Source organism: Rosa chinensis, chromosome 6 (genome assembly GCF_002994745.2).
Source record: "Rosa chinensis cultivar Old Blush chromosome 6, RchiOBHm-V2, whole genome shotgun sequence".
In the NCBI taxonomy this organism is placed as follows: Eukaryota; Viridiplantae; Streptophyta; class Magnoliopsida; order Rosales; family Rosaceae; genus Rosa; species Rosa chinensis.
Genome location: NC_037093.1, coordinates 63263988 through 63284048, shown reverse-complemented (window position 1 = coordinate 63284048; position 20061 = coordinate 63263988). Strand labels below are relative to the sequence as shown.

The 20061-nt window shown below is 40.3% G+C and overlaps 3 protein-coding genes across 3 annotated transcripts; 2 read left to right on the top strand and 1 right to left on the bottom strand.

Annotated features, from left to right (window-relative positions):
• Positions 1 to 12626: 12626 nt before the first annotated feature.
• Positions 12627 to 13025, bottom strand: LOC112169520 (E3 ubiquitin-protein ligase ATL23). The gene has a single exon (XM_024306564.2). It carries the CDS (start codon positions 13023 to 13025, stop codon positions 12627 to 12629), a length of 399 nt encoding a protein of 132 aa, XP_024162332.1.
• Positions 13026 to 13848: 823 nt separating this feature from the next.
• On the top strand, positions 13849 to 15666 carry LOC112172272. The gene is made up of 4 exons (XM_024309550.2): positions 13849 to 14221; positions 14451 to 14553; positions 14963 to 15124; positions 15329 to 15666. The coding sequence occupies exons 1-4, from the start codon at positions 13956 to 13958 to the stop codon at positions 15488 to 15490; spliced, it is 693 nt and encodes a 230-aa protein (XP_024165318.1). The 5' UTR covers positions 13849 to 13955; the 3' UTR covers positions 15491 to 15666.
• A 1337-nt stretch (positions 15667 to 17003) lies between these two features.
• Positions 17004 to 19865, top strand: LOC112174886 (5'-3' exoribonuclease 2). The gene is made up of 9 exons (XM_024312718.2): positions 17004 to 17163; positions 17414 to 17536; positions 17979 to 18059; positions 18159 to 18247; positions 18351 to 18425; positions 18778 to 18839; positions 18937 to 19005; positions 19202 to 19390; positions 19504 to 19865. The coding sequence occupies exons 2-9, from the start codon at positions 17414 to 17416 to the stop codon at positions 19584 to 19586; spliced, it is 771 nt and encodes a 256-aa protein (XP_024168486.1). The 5' UTR covers positions 17004 to 17163; the 3' UTR covers positions 19587 to 19865.
• Positions 19866 to 20061: the final 196 nt, after the last annotated feature.

The window sequence follows — 20061 nt, the reverse complement described above, 5'->3', positions numbered from 1 at the left end:
TGAGGGTTGATTGAATCGATTCACGTGAAACTTGGTTCAACTCGGATTGAACAGTAATTCAAGGCTTGCGAGATAGTTTTCGACCCTTTATGCGTAGTTTCTGACTTCGTGCTAGTTATGATATTTGATAAGCATGCTGAGATGAACATCTTTGATGTTGGAAGTTTTGTGAAATGTTGAGTTTTGGCCTGCGACGGTGCGCCACCGCCTGTGGCGGCGTTCTGGAGGCATTCCGGCCATGTAAAGGACTGTTTCTAGTAATATATATCTTCTATTCGTTGATACGAGCGTTTCGATATATAATACGCAATTTTTGGAGTTCGTATGAATTTGTTAAGATTTTTACTGTTTCATACCGGTTGATTTATTCGATCCGTGAGGATTCGAGCGTTCGATCGACTTGTGGTTTGGGCACACCGATTGTAGAAGTATTCCAGAGATTTTGGGAGGTCTCGGAAGTGCGTTCGCCTCAATTGGCGGTACTTTGATATTTTAGTTCGATTTGGGGATTCGAACTTTATTTAATTGTGATTCGTTGACTGAATCAAGGCTGTACTTCCTTAGGTACTTGACGTAGTATTTTTGAACAGTTATTTTGTGGATTGGCTGCTTTGTTCTATATTGAAGACGCAGCAGGAGTTTCGAGGTGAGTAATCTCACAACGTTCATTTACGAACGGAGTTACCATTATTGTTTTGGCGTTATTTATTTAACTGCAAACTATAGTTGGTATTAGTAGGCATTCATAAGCGAATATATATATATATATATATATTTATGTGAAATATATATATTCTTGTGAGTGATGTGTGATGGAATAATATGCATGATAGTGTTCATATTATTGTTGAAGACAACTTTTCGGGAAACAATATTGTGGAAAAAGATGTTTTCTATTGTTTGAAAAGTATTGAGTTTGATGTTACATTTTTGAGTCAAGCGTGACTTATTTTAAATGTATTAATCCTTGTACCAAGAGCCACAGATGGTGAGCAGGGGTAGGGAAAGCCAAAACTAGATGTTTGTAACGTTTTTAGGTCGGATGCGACTTACTTAACGTTTGATTTTAAGACCAGACATGTGGTGACCCGAGAAGGGGGGTCCCACAGCGCCGAGACCCCGAGCCAATGAGAAATTGACATGTTACGAATGACATCCCGATGACTTATCAACCCGAAAGCGCAAGGCCTTTTAGGTTTAGTTTGTTGGTTTACAAAACACTTTCTTGGACAAATCGTTCTAGCAACCAAACAACACATTTTCAAAAGCGGAATTTGAAATGGGCTAAGAGTTTTGGGCTTGCAATAGGAGCCTAATTCGGAAAATGACAAATCACTAAGTAAATACAAGTATGAGAGACAAGCCCCAAGGTTGCGGGTCTCCCGAGATTTTATAAACGAGTAGGAAATAAATAAACAAGTAAATTAGTGAGAAAGTAAATAAACAAGTTACTTCAAAATCCAGTAAAGGACCAAAATCATTTCTTGATAAAGTCAAAGAGAAATGCGCCAAGCCGAGCCATGTGCGTCCTCCGTATGCTCCCCGACCACATACTCGAAACCTGCACACTGTTGTAGGGATGAGCTTTCGTCCTCGCATGCCCAGTAGGGGCCGACCTAACCATGCTAGGTTTGAAAGATAATAATAATAATCGAAAATATTTACTACATAATATTGTGCACGTTTATCGAAAATACTTTATAAAGAGGCAACCACAAACATTTATTTCTTTTATAAAGCATATGCAGTATGCTTCACACAATTTGGAGCTTCGAGATACTTACCTGCCAGCTAAACTCAAACAAATCGGTAACCAACCTGGTTTGTCATCCTTCGAGAACAGGCCAACTACTCTGTAGTCCTTGTAACTACAAGTAGCGAAAGTGTCCATTTCCTGGGCCTGAGTCGCCTATGACTAGTTCACTGTCTGTACTCACTCTTCCTCGACAAACATAGGAGCACGGCCCCCTCCGGAGGTTCACGGTTATCGACACCGTGGGATACCTAGGAATCTACGCATCTAGGTCCCATTCACTTTCAGGTCACAAGTACAAACTTACAATGGGTACAATATCTCAACACACAAGTCTAGTCTCGGTTTTCGCAATCAGTAAATATCAGTTATAGAAACACAGATATCACGAGGCATCGACTGATGAACAACCAAAAACGTACTTGCAGGCAACATAATATCATAATAAAGCATTCCACATATAGAAAAGTCTCTAACAAGGAAGGGACAGCTCACCCTACCTAGAATTGGAGTGCTCGCCCAAACGTAGCTTCGCTTCCGACTCTCGATACTTCTTCCAATTACATGTGTACCCGCTTGAGTCCTTTATAATAAAATTAAACCAATATGTAACTTGACTTCGTTATAACTCAACTAACCGAGCAACCAAAGCATTCACTTAATTTCCTTATAGTCCATCGGATTATCCTTTAATATAAAAATCTACTATCCATTCCCAAACAATCCAAATGATATTGCATTTGAACCATTTAGGATATGGTGATCATGCTTAACACTTGTGTTCATTAAGCATAGTTTGGTTCAACTCATTTGACCTTTCTTTGTTTAGCATTCTTTTGATAAGAAAACAAAGCATAACTTACCATTCCCGAATGATTTTGTTTACTATGTTCATTCCGGGATATGATAACTCAGATAATACTTTAATTGTATTTGTTTCATTAACTTTAATACAATAACTTAATCATATGAAATCCACCATTTTCATTTCCGAATACCACTCAACATTGATAATTACTCAAGCTCCTTATTTTCTTTCACAACAACCAATTACCTTACAATATGTCAAATTCAAACTCCGTCATCATTTTAACTAACAACATTAATCTTCTCCACACATTTAGCCATTGCATGCTTGTCCACATTTAAGCTAATTTCTCAACAATTAATCACTCAAAGGAGCATTAACCATTCAAGCAGCATACCAACTTTTCATTCCATTCGATAACAACCACCAGGATTTTACAATCACCACACCAAAACCCACGGTTTGACAGGGACCAACACTTACCATTTCTTCTTTTCCAAACATAGATTTGAGTCACCATAGCTGCATTCCCATCATCTTTACTCGAATTCCTAGCAAGCAGGACAAGCTTAATAATCCAATTCTTAACCAAATTCATAACCAACACAGAGTTCGTGACCTTACCTCAATCCATTTTCAATGGGAACTGACCCAACACTTCTCTTCTCCAAAATCTTCAAAAACGCAGATTCCTCAAACCTCAAGTCTCCATCTCCACAACAGAACAACAACTTATTTAATTAATCTCAAAGTCCAAACAACAATTAAACTCACGATTCAAAAGCTTGGTTGCTTACCCTATATCAATTCTGCCGAAACCACAACCACTCCATAACATACTGCTCCTTGCAGTCCTTGTGGATTCTTCATCATCCCATCAAAACTGAAATCAAAACCAAGACCAGAAGCTCCCCTTTCATTCAATTCCTATCCTCCAAGTCCAAGATTCAAGAACAATCACCAAAAGAATTGAACATCAATATTCACTACTTTGGAGCTGAAATTCAACCAAATAACGAAAGGGGCTTCGAGTATGGCTTACCAGAACGATAGAACTACGCCGGCAAGGTTCATAGCGGCGCGTGAGGCGCTTGCAGCGTCTTTGGTCGGAACCGGAGATTGAAACCATGGGGTTTTGGATAACAGATAGGCTGTGATACCATTTATGGTGGTGGTTTGATCTAAGTCGGACTAGAAGTTGGATGATAGAGATATGCAAAGCCACGGGCTCTGGCGTTGCGCGTTCGGCCTCGTTCGACGTCGGCTAGTGTCGCGGCTTTGAGGGATTATGAACGGCATGTCTAGATCGATTGGTGGGACGGTACGCTTAGATGATGGCCAGAAGTGGAAGCTTTGGCTGGGCAACACGGCGGGGCTGTGGTGGTCGTCGATGGAGGTGAACGACGATGCTTGGTGGTGATGTCGGTTGGGCTTTGGTCTGATTTGTACTCTGGATCGATTGGTGGAGGTGGTGTGTTGAGATGGTGGCCGGAGCTGGAGTCTCCAGTGGTGGCAGAGGGAAGAAGAAGAGAGAGAGAGGTCGGGGTTGATGCATGGCTTTAATTTCTCTTGGGTTTGGCTCAGATTAAGGTACTGCATTGATGGGTGGTGGCAGTTTTGCGAGATAGTGGCCAGAGTTGGAGTTTTCCGGTGATGGCAGAGGGGACGAGAGAGAGAGGTCGGGGGAGAGAGGAGAACGCGCGGCTGAGAAGAGAAAGGGAAGAATTTGGGATTTTAGGGTTTTCTACTTGTAACTTTCTATTTATACTAATGCTCGCGAAATACCCATTTTGCCCTTGCAACGAATTACAAAACTCTTCTAGCTAATTGCTTCCGGTTTTGGGCTCGTGACTTTTCCTTTGTTCATTTTTCGTCGAAAACTTCCTAATTTATTTCTCAACTTCGTCCTAGGCCCAAAACTCGATTTCGTAAAAATTAAAAATTAAAATCGTCACTACAAGTCTACAACTCAATTCGTCTTCCTTTCAAATTTTCTTCGACGATCTTTTGCTTCAATGAACTTTAGTAACCTTCTAGGCCTAAATGAAAGAATCTCGACCCAAACTTAAACCACAAGGCCCAATAGGTGGTCTCGACACCAAAACAATTTCCAAAATCAATTCCTTCACTTAAATCACCTTTCGAAAAAAAAAAAAAAATCTTATTGGTAAGAAATTACTTTTGGAAATTAACTAAAATTTTCAGGGGCTCACAAGACGGGGTCTGAAGATCACATGTCACAGATGGTGACAGGTCGCAGATAGTGACCTTAACATTGATTATAAGACAAGACGGGGTCTGAAAATCACATGTGACAGATGGTGACAGGTCGCAGATGGTGATCAAGGCAGGAAATCGGTAATCACGTCTTTGGCCGGACGAGTGGTTACTACTTCAGTTAGAGCTCTAGTCTGTCTGTCATTATAGCTTATGGGGGTAACGATCGAGGTTACTGGAGACTCATAAGTATGTAGTTTAAAAGAGAGTTTCGAGGGTATTCTTTCTTTTATTGTCTAGATGTGTGATGCCCCGGAAATTCGTATTTATTTTCCGAGGATTTTCTGAAATTTAATTAGTGGTTATTGGACGATTTCGTAGCTCGTGGATGGAGCGGAAGTGTTTCGGGCGAATAATTATTCAGGAAGCGTCGTTTTAGGGGGGGCGCAAGGGTTGACTTTTTATTTGTTGGGATTCTCCGAAAACTTCCTTCGCGAAAGTCGTAGAGCTCGTCAGTACAGTTCGTGGACATACGGAACGTGAGAATCAGAGTTCGTATGAGGAAGTTATGGGCTTCAAAAAAAACTTTCCATTTTTGTATAAAAGGACGAATTTTTGGGAAATTTGCAAAAGAGCCCAGATTTCCCAAAATGGAAACCCGAGCTCGGTCTCTCCTTCCCGAGCCCGCGCGCAGCCAGCGACTTCTCCGGAGTCGTTCTCGCTCCTCTGGCTACCGTTTGCTTCGATTCAAAAGTGGGTTTTGCTCGCCTCAATCCCCTCTAGAGGTCTGTGGAAGGATTGAAGAGAGATTCAAGCTGTGGAGGGAGCTACATCGACTGGAAGAGGCCGCTTCGGGGATGAAATCGCCTTAATCGGAGTCGGAGATTCCGGCCAGCATAGCCGGTGGTTCTTGAGGGCTTTTGGAGCCCTGAGGACGTGGTCTCCCAAAGTGGCTTGCATCGATTCAACTCATGGAGGTCGAATTTTGGGATTGAAATTCTAGGGTTTCAATCAGTCCAATTTGTTCTAAGGTAAAATTCGATTGATTGGTTTATAATTGGACTTTGTTGTAGTTATGAAAGTTAAAATTGGGGTTGAGATGAAGAACTTTGGTGTTGGAAGTTTTGCCAAATTCTGACTTTGGATTGGCGGCGGCACCGCCACTGTGGTGGTAGTTTCCAGCGGTTTCCGGCCACCCCAGGGATAGTTTTTGTTCCTGAGTTCGATCTACTCGTCGATAAGAGCATTTCGATATATTATTTGTAATTTTTGGAGATCGTATGAGTACGTTAGGGTTTTTACGGTTTCTGACCGTTCGATGATTCGATCCGTGAGGATCCGACTATCAGATTGACTTGTGGTTTTGGCATATCGATCGTAGAAGTATTCCGGAGACATTGGGTGGTCTAGGATGTGGTTTCGCCTCGATTGGCATCACGTTGGGGATTTTAGTTCAAAACAGGGGTTTTGGACTTAAATCATTTGTGGATTGTTGCTAAGTTGAAACCGTATGTGATTAGGTACTTGATGAGGTATCCTTGGACTGTTGTTTTGTGGTGTGGCTGCCTTGTTCTGTATTGAAGACGCAGCGGGAGTTTCGAGGTGAGTAATCTCACAAGGTTCATTTATAAACGGAATACCTTTATTGTTTTGAGAGTTATTTAGTTAACTGCAAACTATTGTTGGTATTAGTGGCATTCCTAAGTGAATGACCACGTGTGTGTGTGTGTGTATATATATATATATATTTACGTGAAATATGTATATTCTTGTGGGTTGATGGGTGATTTATGCAATAGGGATTGATAGTTTCATTCTATTGCTTGAGGCTTGACTTTTCGGGAGACAATGTGTTAGGAATTGGGAATTCCTATTATTTGGGAAGTGTCAAGATTTGTGTGGGTTGTTTAATGTTTTGATCTGACGACCTAGGGAGGTCTGAGGATTCGGGGTTGCTGGGAGTGATCTGTGTGATGATCTGTGTAGTGATCTGTGTGATGATCTGTGTGGTGATCTGTGTGACGATCGGGACTTCACGCCTTTGACCGGGTGAGTGGATACGATCAGTTAGCGATATGTGTGACCTGTGTGGTGATCTGTCTGACGATCGAGACTTCACGCCTTTGACCGGGTGAGTGGAAACGATCAGTTAGCGATCTGTGTGACCTGTGTGGTGATCTGTCTGACGATCGGGACTTCACGCCTTTGGTCGGGTGAGTGGATACGATCAGTTAGAGATCTGATCCGTTATTGGTACATCATGGGGGGTAGCGGGGAGGTATCTGATGCTCATGAGTACGTGTTTTTAAAAGAGAGTTTAAGGGATTCTTTCTTTTAAATGTCCGGGGAGGACTTGTGTATCATATTTAAATTGTCAGAGTTTCAATTAATATGATTTTTGTCACGGGGTGATTGTGTTGTGTTCTTTTGGGAAAAGAATGTGCTGTGTTGGGAAAACAAGGTGTATGGTTCATTTTCACTAGTTGATGGGTTTCCTCGTTGGATGAGTTGTGCGTGTGTGTTTTGAGTTACTCATACGGGCTTGCAAAAGCTTACCGGGTTTGTTGTGTGGCAACCCGGTGGACCATTCAAATGGTGTAGGGGTTTTTTCTGCAGGTCAGGATAATCGTGGCTGATGCTGAGGTAGCGTGCTTGCAGCTTAACGGTAGGAAGCCATTTATGTAACTTTACTGTTATTAAGACTTCCGCTTGTAGTGAGCTCTGAGGAGCATTTACGTTTTATTTTGTTGTGGCAATTTAATTCGTAAGTTGTTGTATTACATAACTCTATGGAGAGCGAGTATATGTTATTATTGTGGGTTCAGGGCATCAATGTGTACTCTGGTTAAAAGGAAAAAGTTTCCAGGTATTTTGTATTGATGGCTGAACGATCGCGCATATATAAGTATGAGATTATATATTGATTTTTATTGGGTTAAAAATCAGGGGCGTGACAAGATGAGACTTAATTTGCTTATTGATGGTTAAGTTAGCAAATAGAACATTGTCACAGCGGTGACTTAAGTTGTCCCTTCAGTGGAAAGGATATGGAATGTTAGAAGGAATCATGGTTGCATTGTTTCCTTAAGTTGATTTGTGTAAGTTGTTGATTGATGTTCATGAGTTACTCATACGTGCTTTCAAAAGCTTACCGGGTTGGTTGTGTGGCAACCCGGTGCACTATTCAATGGTGTAGGGGTTAATCCTGCAGGTCAGGGTAATCGTGGCTGAAGCTGAGGTAGCTTGTTGGTAGTAGAACGGGTAGGAAGCAAATTTTGTTGGCTTTGCCATTATATGACTTCCACTATGTAATAAGCTTTGAGGAACATTTACGTTTTATTTTGTGATGACAATTTAATTGGTAAACTTATGTAATATATGACTCTGTGGAGCGGGTCAATATTGACATAGTGGGTTTCAGGGCATCAATATGTACTTAGGTTAAAGGGAAGATGTTTTCATGTATTTTGTATTGATGGCTGAATGATCATGCATGTATAATTATGAGATTATATATCAATTTTTATTTGTGTGAAAAATCAGGAGCGTGACATCCCAAACAGCCTTAATTAAGCGGCGAAGGCGTAGGTGATCGGAAACACAGCGGTGTGCGGCGAGCTCGCCGGAAACCATGGAAGCCCATCGAGCTTGACTTCAAACCCTTCGTCAACGAGTCCAGCTGCTTTTGAACTGCTCCACGTCGTGGCCTGGTTCCTTCCGGCAACAGAAACACCCCCGTCGCTGCCCGATCGAGGCCGGAGGAACGACGTCCGCACTTTTTATGGGTTGCGAACGTCCGCTTCAGAACCCGCCCATATATATATATATATATATATATATATATATAAAACATAACTTATTGTGTGAGGCGTAGTCCACTTACATTTTAATTTTCTATATTTTAAACTTTTAATTTAGCATCATAAATCATGTTTTGAGAGTGTTTTATTTCTTTCTTCGACACGTAATGAAAGTGGAGAGTTGGAAAACAAGTGTATGTCATAGACATAGTAGTTCGACATACTGATCTATAGAAGTTGTTAGTTTTGCCTAGGACTGGGCATTTAAACCCGAAAACCCGCAACCCCGGACCGGCCTGTCAAAGCCCAACCTGTAAGGACTGGGCCCTATTTTTTTTTCATCGAAACTATCCGGGCCCGGGCCCTGACTTTCAAACAAACGATTCTGGCAGGGCCCTGTCTTTCAAAATTAGAAAAGCCGGTCAGGCCTGTCATAGATTAAAAGGGACAGATGTTCATGTATTATTGGTCCTAAAATAAGTAGGGGTGGGCATTTTGTACTGAAAATGCGGCTACCGACCTGAACCTCACCGAACTAAAACGGTGTGGTTTTATGATCACTCCGCACCGAACCGTATAAAAGAGGTTCGGTTGCGGTTTCGGGTCATAAACCGCCCGATTTAAACCGACCCACACCGAATTTATTTTAATTATATTTTATTTATTTATTATTTCTCTATTGATGGAAATGTTGGTTTTCAATATATCAGAAATCCATTTTTGATTAGGTTTTCAGTTTGTAATAAGTTGCTATGTTTGCTTGATCATTGATATATGTGTGTGTGTGTGTGTGTGTGTGTGTGTGTAATAAGTTGTTATGATCTTTCTGCAAGTTGCTTGATATTTGGGTGACATTTGCTGATTTGTGTGGACTCTAAATGCATTCAAAATTTATTTATGCCTTTTGGAAATTGTTAGGTAAAAATAAGGCTGATTTTAGCCCTCTCTTTCTAGTTGAAATTAATAAATCGCTCCAAACCAAAACCGACTTGCACCGCACTGAAAAATGGTGTTATAGAAATAATCGGTTAAGCCTTTTTGTAATACGGTTGCGGTTTGATATATAAGCCAACCGAAAAAAGTGATTTGATTACCGTTTGGGCCTCAGACCGAACTAAACTGCACCACGCCCACCCCTAAAGATAAGGCTCAAAATCCTTATCATAGGACGGGACACACAAGATTCTACTCTTTACTCAAATAATGTCTAAACCTAATCTTCTATTCTTCAGCCTTCATTTTTAAACTACTAACCCGATCTGAATGACTGAACGGAGCCGCCTCCTTCACACATCGATCGGCCGCCTCCTTCTCTTCTCCTCCAGCATAGTCCTGACGCGGAGACGCCGTGACTTGGAGACGCCATGACGTGGAGATGCTGAGACGCGGAGATGCTCGAAATCTCGATCTGAACCATATTGACCTCTTTCTCTCTCTCTCACTCCTCTGCCATAGCTATGACGCTGAGATCCCGAGAGGCCCAGGACTGCTCCCTCTCTCTCTCTCTCTCTCTCTCTCTCTCTCTCTCTCTCTTCACTTCACCTTCGATCACGGGGACACAAACCACTGCTAAACACAATGATCTGTGAGTTTCCTTATATGGGTTTTTGTAGCTCTTTCTTAAGTTGTTGTGATATTCTGATATAGTGATTGCGTTTGTGTCTGATAGAGTGATTGTGTTTGTCAGTTTTTGTTTGCTGATAAAATGAGGCTTAAATGTGATGGAATCGTTGAATCCTATGCTTTAAATTTTTGATTTTTAGTGACTTTCTAATATGTTTGTGAGTTGTGGTTTCTGGAAATGGATTTTAATGTTGCTTGTATTATGTGATTGCAAGCTTGCAGCGTGGCTACTGATGGGAATGCTATTGTTCCATCGCCGACAGCTCCAGTTGAACCAGACCCGGTAGCGCCAATTGGGCCAACAGCTCCGACATTTGCTCGTCCTCCCAGAGCATTGTTTAGCCTCCCTCGCTTGAATTGTTATTGATTTGTATTTGAATTTGGATATTGTGTATTATGGATATTTGAATTTTCAGTTTGTATTTGGATATTGATATTGTGTTTTGATTCAAATCTTCCATAGGTTGAAATGAATGAAATCTGGATATATTAACAAAATATATATGGATATGTATTTAAGGTATATAACAAAGGTAGATTACAGATATTTGGGCCCGAAATGAAACTGGCCGGAACCGGACCGATCCCTGTTGGTGTCAAAACCAGCTTTGGGGCCGAACTGTAAAAAACGAGCAGTGGCCCGAGCCCAGTGAAATTTTAGTCGAATCCAATCTGTGCCCAGGCTTTTGCCTTGATAAATATGCGGTATTAAAGCGGGTAAAGCAACAGAGACGCCACCTGTCTCATTGCATTGCCGACAAAGTAAAGAGAAAAGTGGGGGCCTTCTTTTCAGAATTGAAGGAGGGGACGAGGGGTGGTCCTATTATCGTAAGCTGTCCAGAGACGTACGAGTCATTAGCTAGCTAGCTGACGTTTCCATTAAAACGATATATAGCCAGGACACAATCTTGTTTATTTAGCGACTCATGTGGGTGGCCACATTGCGGCTATCGTTTCAAAAATATGAGAATATACTTTCACACACGTATGTGAGCGGGTGGGAGTTTCTTCAAATTCAAGTTGAGCTAAAAAAAAAAAAAAGATCCCCCGAGCACAGATTAGTCTCTAGGCCTAGGAAACCTTTGAGGACACCGTGTGATTGACAAATCAAAAAAAAAGTTGAGCTAAAAAAAAAAATTGATTATTCTACTTCTCAAGTCTTGTTTATTCGTATAACTAGTTAGTTTTACACTTCATGAAACTGAGTAACCGGTACCCAGCAGTGGAAGGTGCTACATCGAGTAGAGTTTGTCGTTTTCCACTTTCTGGGTTGTTTTTCTACGACCAAGATTAGCACCGGAGATCCAGAAAACTCCGACGGTTGGGTCATCGGCAGATCGGAAGGAGAAGCCGTGGGCTTGGTTTGTGGTTTGTGGTTTGGATCTGCTGTCTTAGGCCCTTATGCTAGATCAGTTGCTGCCGCCTTTTGTGGGCTTTGTATGCTATGACAAGCCCATTTTCCGGCCTTTGCCAGTATCAACTTTAGACTGTTGCTACTCACACGTATAACTTGCTATTATGAATCGCTTCTAACAGGCTTGAGGCAAAATAAAGTAGGAATTGATTATCGGATTCAATCGATTGGGTTACAGCTGCGGCATTCCCTTAACTGGCTTCAATATAGACATGTACGCTTGGCACATTTATGCTTAATTTACAGCTGGTGATCAAATTATGTTGTTTGTGTACGTGAAGAAATCAGAAATGACAGGGACAAGTGACCTCCTACCGATTGATAAATTGAATCGGAATTTACTATTACACCAAAAAGTCAAACTTACATTGGTCAACAGCTAGCAAAGCATGAAAAGAAGGAATATTCGAATCATAGGAATTACTTGTGGTAGAATTTCAATTCTCAGGTTGGAATCATTAATGAACAGTAAGTCTTCCCCAGATAGTTGCAGATACGTACGTACAGCTAGCACACCATTCTAGAATACCTGTGCGACTGCAAATTTCTCAGAGCAGATGCACCGCCGTATTGCCACCAAACCAATCCCATGCAAGCCGGGGACTAAATGGTCATTTACCATACCGGCCAGTGTAAACTGATTGGACCAGTTGCCATCACAGAAATTTATAGTAGCGCCGTCTGGCGCAAAAAATTATACGTAGTTGCAAATTTTAAATTACCGTTTAATTCATATTTTGGACTGTGAAAAGTTTGTTTCTCTTCGATCATGCCTGCCTGTCCGTTTGGTCTGAGAAATTGAAATCTCATCAAATCATGCATGCAATACTAACATAGTGGAAAAAGATTCTATATATGATTTTAATCAGATAGTGAAAAACCGAGATCATACATGATATCAAAGCCCTAATAAATTATAGCATTGTTCTACATCTGACAGCTGACACTAATATATACTGGTAGCTTATAAATGCTTTTCCTTCTCTCTGAACTAGCCGTCATGTAATTTAGCTAGCATGGATTTTCATCAGAGGAAGTGAGAAACGGCTGAGGTTGGAGTTTGGCTCTGCAAACCGGACAGAATGACTGCTTAGAAAGCCAGGTATCGGCGCATTGGAGATGGAAGCCGTGGTTACAACCTGGAACTACCCGAGCCGGTTGCTCTGCCTCGATCTCCTCCAGGCACACCGCGCACTCCGTCCCCCTGGTCAGCTCTTTGCCGCTAGTTTTCGGCAACTTGTCGAGATCAGAGGCCGACAAGCCCTTCTCGGAAACCCGCTTGACCGGTAACCGAGGCTCTGCCGACGACCGGGTATTGGCGGCGAACCATAAGAGACAGATGTAGACCACGAACACAGCGCTCATGCCTACGCAGGGTAGGAAAAGCAATAAGAAGATGGAGAAGAGCATTTTGTGTGGTATTAGATTTGTGAAATTAAGGTATATGTATAGCAGGCATACAGTGGTGAAATAGGGTTGAACTGAGAATTAAATGAAGGCTTGGTAGCTGGAATCTGAGGTGGGTTTACAGAGAGTAGCAACCAAGGTGACGTGTATTTGATCGGGGTGTGTAGTTTACGTAACGGCCATTTTTGGAAGTGAGAAATCGTTTTGCTTGCGGTTCTGGTTTTGGTGGAGTGAAACGTGCATCGTATTTCGCAAGTTTTGGTAACTCTTTTACTGCGCCGTGGGGATTTAAATTTGCTCACTATCAATATTTTGATGGTGATATCACTACAAAACTGTCGCGTGTTATAAATCGTAACTATAGCTAATTATGATATTTTATTAAATTTTTTTAATTTTATATATTTAATTAATTTTATATGATGTGACAAATTTTAATAGAATTGTGATATCATTACAAAATAAAAATGTTGAGTAAATTTAAATCTGTGTGGGTTCCGTGGGCTGTTAGGGGACAGCTGTCACGGGCTAAGCTACCTTGAATCGACCTGTCAGGTTTTGGGCTGCATGCACCATCAGTGGAAGAGAAGGCCCAATGTTTAAACAAATTGAACCCGAATGCTTTTTTTCTTTTTCTTGGACTGATAAGTAATTTTCAACTTGATTGATTAATCTTTGATATAAATGACAAACAAAAGAGTGGTGGAAAAAGAATTTGGACGAAGTTATCAAATTGAGTTGAACAAAGTGACATAATCCGGGTACATACATAGCCGATCATATTTAACTCGGGCATAATCACGGGGTTATAAATACCTACACAAGACAATAATAAAAATAAAAAGAAAAAGAAAAAGGGGGAGAGTATTCGTCGCTGTATAAGTGATTATTGCGCTCAGGTGACTTTACCTAGCACAGTCCACCCGAAGAAATATGGAGGAAGCAAAGCACAAAATCGTCATAGTACAAACAGCTTTGCTGTTGCTGTTGGTTTTAAATGGGTATGCACAGAACTTGCCCCCTGCCAAGTACGATGGGTTCTTGTACGAGCATCGCCTGATTGACCCGGATTCGATTCTCATCGAAGCTTTCTTTGACCCGGTCTGCCCGGACAGCAGAGATTCCTGGCCACCCCTCAAACAGGCCCTAGCCTACTACGGCCCTCACGTCAGTCTTGCTGTGCACCTATTACCGTTGCCGTAAGTAGATTCCGCCATCTCTGTCTCTATTTTCTATTGCTGGTTGGTCAGCTTGAATATCGATCGAGTGCATGTCTAAGTAGAATTCCAAATTGTTAAGTTGTTGAGATGAGTGATGTTTTTGATTGGGCAATCGTAACTAATTTCAGACCTTACCCTTGTGAATTGAGAATTATGGTTATGCTTTGTGGTATTGAAATGACGGAAATAGTTTGTTTTGAAATTGCAGTTACCATGACAACGCTTTTGTTGCTTCTCGTGCTATACAAATTGTAAATAAGCTGAAACCTTCTGCTACGTTTGCCGTGTTGGAGTGGTTCTTCAAGAATCAGGTATGGGATGAAGAACTTTCACCAGCTTTTATAACATCATATTCGTTTTCACTTGCTCTGCTGACTGGCATTGACTTCCTCCGCTTGTGTGTACTTAAATGGTTTCATTTGTAAATTGAAAGGCAAGCATGAATTAAACATGGTTTGCGTGAGCTATTATATTCCCACAAAATCTATTGGTCTATTTGGAGTAAGGATTGAATTTGGTGGAATCAGTTCATAATTGGCTGCAGGGTGCGTTCTGAAATTAAACACTACTAATTGACTGGTTTTCATGCTCCTTTTCCTCTTGTGAAATCCAGTAGATGACGGAATTGGTCACATGGTAGTTAATTAGCTAAAATGATTTGGTGTTAGTTATTCTTGTTTAAGTTTCTTTTGTTCTTAACTTGATTCAAGTATTGAACAGGAGAGGTATTACAATGCTCAAACGCGCAACATTTCTAGGGCTTCCATTGTGGATGACTTAGTGAAGCAACTAACAGCAGTACTAGGGAACTCTTATCATAGTTCCCTGGAATCAGGCTTTAATGACCGGAAAACTGATCTCACAACAAGGGTTTCCTTTAAGGTAATGTACATTGTTTTACACATGCTTCAATTACTTCTAGGCTGGCCATATAAATTGCATTGTATCACGCAATCTTTTGTTCTTTAGAACAGACTGGTTACCTGTGGTTATTGGCAAACTAGCAAGAAACAGTACTTGTTTTTTGCTATTGTTAATCTCGAATTCTAATCAAGAATCTCATGTTGAATGTATTCTGTCATGCAGTATAGTACTTCAAGAGGGGTGTATGGAACGCCTACTTTCTATGTAAATGGATTTGTATTGCCTGATTCTGGCAATGCTCTAGATTTTAACGGGTGGAAAAAAGTGATTGACCCATTAGTTACGGCACCAAAGAAACAGGAAAATTTGCATTTCTTCTTATAAAGGATGTAGCTACTTGGTTCATGTTCTTGAAAGGCTGAAGAATGAAGTCCACAATGTGGTTTCAATGTGTGTATTAATGAACCTGGCCATTAGGCCATGGAATAAATGATCTGTAATGCAACACTATGGTGAAAATTGGATCTGGTCTGCTTAAGAATTTGGCACCTCTCTATTAATAGTGTTGCAATTGACCTTGTGCTTCCAATTTTATGAATTGATTCCAATTTTATGAATTGAAGTTGGACCTCTAAATTTGATATTTGAACCTCTAACTTTTTTTCAATTATTAATAAACTTTGTCAAGTCATATGAAAAGACAAATAAGGATAAAGAGAGAGAAAAAAAAAATAACTCTTCTTATCTCCTTAAATAACATTTAATTAATTAATTTTTCTTCATAATTTCCTTATATTGCCATATAGTTTTATAATTTACCTAAACTAATTATGTAAAAATAATAATTTCTATATATGGTCTATCATTTAATACAAAAATAAATTTAAAACAATCTGATTTGGAATTTTCATAAGCTAAATTTATTGAATATTATGATATAGTTATTACTCGATCTTCCAACCCAAAACCTTTGAAATCATTCTTTTAGCAAATTCAGAGAGATTCTAGCAACATATCAAGATTGAGAACCAACCATTTGATTAATTTTGGTGGAGGATAGACTTACTCATAAGAGAGCAATATCATGTGATTTTAATTCATTCTTCTTCTCGGGGTTGAAGATAGAGATAAAATGCAGAGTAACTGATTGTTGCATCTCATGTTCAAGGGTGTTTTGGTAAAAATAAAGAGGTCTACTTAGCTTTTCTAGTATTCTAAAAAGTAAACTAGAGGTGTACTAAGTATGGGAGATCCAAATAGTAAATTTGGAGGTCCAATTAGAACCACCCATTACCTTAAGTTACAGTAATCATACAATCACTTAAAAGAGGCACAAACCAATTCATTCATTTACAATTCTACAAATTTTTATATTTCCATGGGACTAATCCGTTACACTATCATATTATCACTGAAAGGGTCAGATTTTCTCTATTGAACTATGAGGTCATTATTTTGTTCCAAGTTTGGCTTGGAGCAAAGGCTTTAAGAATTGTAAAATTACTTTTTTTTTTCTTGGAAAAAAAAATTAAGAATAACAACATCCACCACTTGTACATAAATATTTGTATTGCTAATTATTTGACTACTTATGGTCCGCGTATCATCTTCTTATTCATTTTCGGTAACCCGCTACTAAAATAGAGGAAATAAGAAAAAGGCATGGACTACTTGGTGATCAAAACTCAAATTCAAGAAATATCACATGATGAAGATCATCTGTGGAAACTTAGGACTTCTCCTCCTTTTGAAAACAGTATCAATTGGAGGAAAAAAACTCAAAAAGAAGAAATTTATTAATAGACTGAATTGGAGAATCGACGCTGGGCCGAAACCTTAAAGGCCCAAGCCCAAGGAGCCAAGGGCGAAGTAACTAATTGGAGAGATAGACGGGACAAAGATGTAAAGCAGATGGTTAGGGCAGTTTTGGAGGATTGGGGTGGTATATAAATCAAGAGACACCGCAGTGTGCGAATTAGGGCGTAAAAGAAAAACGAAGCCGTAGAAGAGGGCTCTTTTTTGTGTGGAGCACTACTTATCCGTTTTTGAACTTCACGGTATGTTTCTCCCAGATCCAACCTCCTCTTCTTCCTCCTCCCGATTTTCTCACTCCCTCCTTTTTCCTCTGTAAATTTCTCTGAATCACTCTCTCTCTCTCTCTCTCTCTCTCTCTCTCTCGCGTTTTGTTTAAATTTTCTACGGCCTGTGTCTCTCAGTCTGCGACTTAGCTGCTTGTGTGGTTTGATTTTGAATTTTGATGCATGGCTCTGATGTGGTTCGATTTTATTTGGTGTTTTGAAAACAAAGATGGATCGGTACCAGAGAGTGGAGAAGCCAAGAGCAGAGACGCCAATTGATGAGAATGAGATTAGGATTACGAGCCAAGGGAGGATGCGAAACTACATCACTTACGCCATGACTCTGCTTCAGGTCTCTTATCTAATTTTCGCCTCTCATTTTTAAGTAAAAAGTGGTGCCCGTTGATTAGTATGTTTAAATTTGTTTTAGCGGACTCGAAATTTTAGTGTTTAAACTTGTGGATTTCTATGATATGTGGCGAATTTTGTAATGATATTAGTCTGATGTATGAATTTGTTTTGATGAATGCCGTTTGGGAACACGGAGTAGTTATTGAACTTGTGATAATTGTTTTTTAGTTAGCTAGCTATCTATATATGCAATTGGTTGGTAAGATATACTGCTTGTGCAAGTCGAAAATGCAATTGTATGGTATATTGGCAACTCGTGGATATACATGTGTATTATGCTACTAGTTGTTGTTGTTGTAATAGGCTTCGCTGAGGGATAGCATGTAGTTACCATGCTTTGGTGCTTTTCAATAGTGTGTATAAATTTCTTCAATGTATCGCAGGACAAGGGTTCGGATGAAATTGTTTTCAAGGCTATGGGAAGAGCTATCAACAAGACTGTGACGATTGTGGAGCTAATTAAGGTTAGATGTCTCATTGTGTATCACTATGCTGGATGGTTATATGTTCACTATATCTAATAGGCTGACAAGTTAGTCTTATTACTTGTATTCCATCACCAGAGAAGAATTGTCGGTCTTCACCAGTATACTACAATTGGATCCACCGACATAACTGATACTTGGGAACCCCTTGAGGAAGGCCTTCTACCGTAAGAGTTGCTAAACTTGCAACACTGGTTTATTTGCTGTACCTTTATCCCTTATATGTCACTTATTAGTTTAGGCCTCATAGTGTTCTGTTCTTTTCTACAGACTGGAAACAACGAGGCATGTGTCAATGATCGTCATAACACTGTCAAAGAAGGAAGTCAACAAATCTACCATTGGGTGAGTTGCAGAGCCATTATAAGTTGCAGTTATTTTTTCCCAATCTAGTAGCACCTCAGCCTTAGATCGTGGACTTCTAGCACGATGTTATATATTGATGATGTACAGCCATTATAACTGTATGTGGTATTCATTGGTTATATTGACATTGAGGACTGCTGAGTTCACATTTTCATCTGTTGCATAGTTTGATTTTATGTGATGAACTTTAGTTGATATCTGTTGCATTGGTTTGAGTTTATCTGATGTACATGTATGAATTATGAGCTCTTAAACATAGAAGAATCTGTTTACTGAACTTTTCAATGAACATAGAGACTTATTGACGTCCATAAACTACTGTTACCATCAGGTACCAGCCCCCATTACCTGCTGAACTGGTGAAGGCATCTGCAGAGATTGATTATGAAGGAGGTAGTGCCATATAAGTAGCAACACGTTAGTTTATTTATCTTCTTTCGCTTTGTAGATTCTGATGTGTTTATTTGTTCAACTTATCTGTATTTTGCAGAGGACTCACCTAGTGGTCGTGGCCGTGGCAGAGGAAGGGGCAGGGGGAGGGGGAGGGGCAGGTTCAGAGGTAGTCACTGATGCAATTTGTTTAATACTTTTTCTCTAGTTTTCTGCAACTACATCCTTATACCTTTTGTTGCTTTGCATCTTACTTTAACTAGTGGTCTGTTAAAAGTGTTGCATATAGGTGGTATAGATAAGTGGAGAGTTCTGTGATGCTTTATAGTAGAATTTTGATAAATGCAATTTTGTTGTAATTGCAGGAAACAATGGCTTTGTGCCTGAATATGATGATGGAGGTTATGACCGCAGTGGGGGTGATTTCAGGGGTAGGGGCCGTGGTAGAGGACGTAGTTTCCGAGGCCGTGGAAGGGGAGGGTACAATGGGGCCCAGGGTGATGTGCAGCAAGATGGAGGATACAATGAAGAGGCACCTCCTCAAGGCGGCCGTGGTATGTGTTTAACTAATTTTCTTTTTCCTTACATGTGCATGTCTAGACATTGCATTAATCATAATCGAATCAATTCTCTTTGCTTAAATGTGTCGGAATTGCTTGCTGTGCAGGTCGTGGCCGTGGCAGGGGAGGATATCGTGGAAGGGGCCGTGGCGGCTATAGGTCTAATGGGCCGATCCAGGCAGCTGCTTGAGTTGCAATATGGACGGCATTGAACATCCTGCAAATGGCCAGTGTCTACAGATGGGAGCCTTTATTATCCAATCTATGTTTTCTATATTATCTTTATGCATGATGATCATTGTAGACCTAGTTTAGAGTCCTTTGAGGTAATCCCTCTTGTTTTGTCGTGTAGATGTAGGTGACATGTTTTTAACATCTGGATTGATCAGCGCATTCTTTTATTATTATGGGAGAATTTTGTTGTCAAAAAAGATTTTCCGTTACTATTTTACGCATAGCATAACTATCAGCCCGGCTCACTATTTTGGAGGAGTGGCTGGACTATAGGTGTACTGTTATTATTAGTTGATTACTATGTTGACTTTAACTAAATCATGTCTTCTGCACTAACAGCCCTCATTTGAATTAGACCGCACCAAATGTAATGTGTCTGGATGATCTGGGTTCATTGTTATCTGGTTTTGGTTTGGCATCTACAAGTTCTG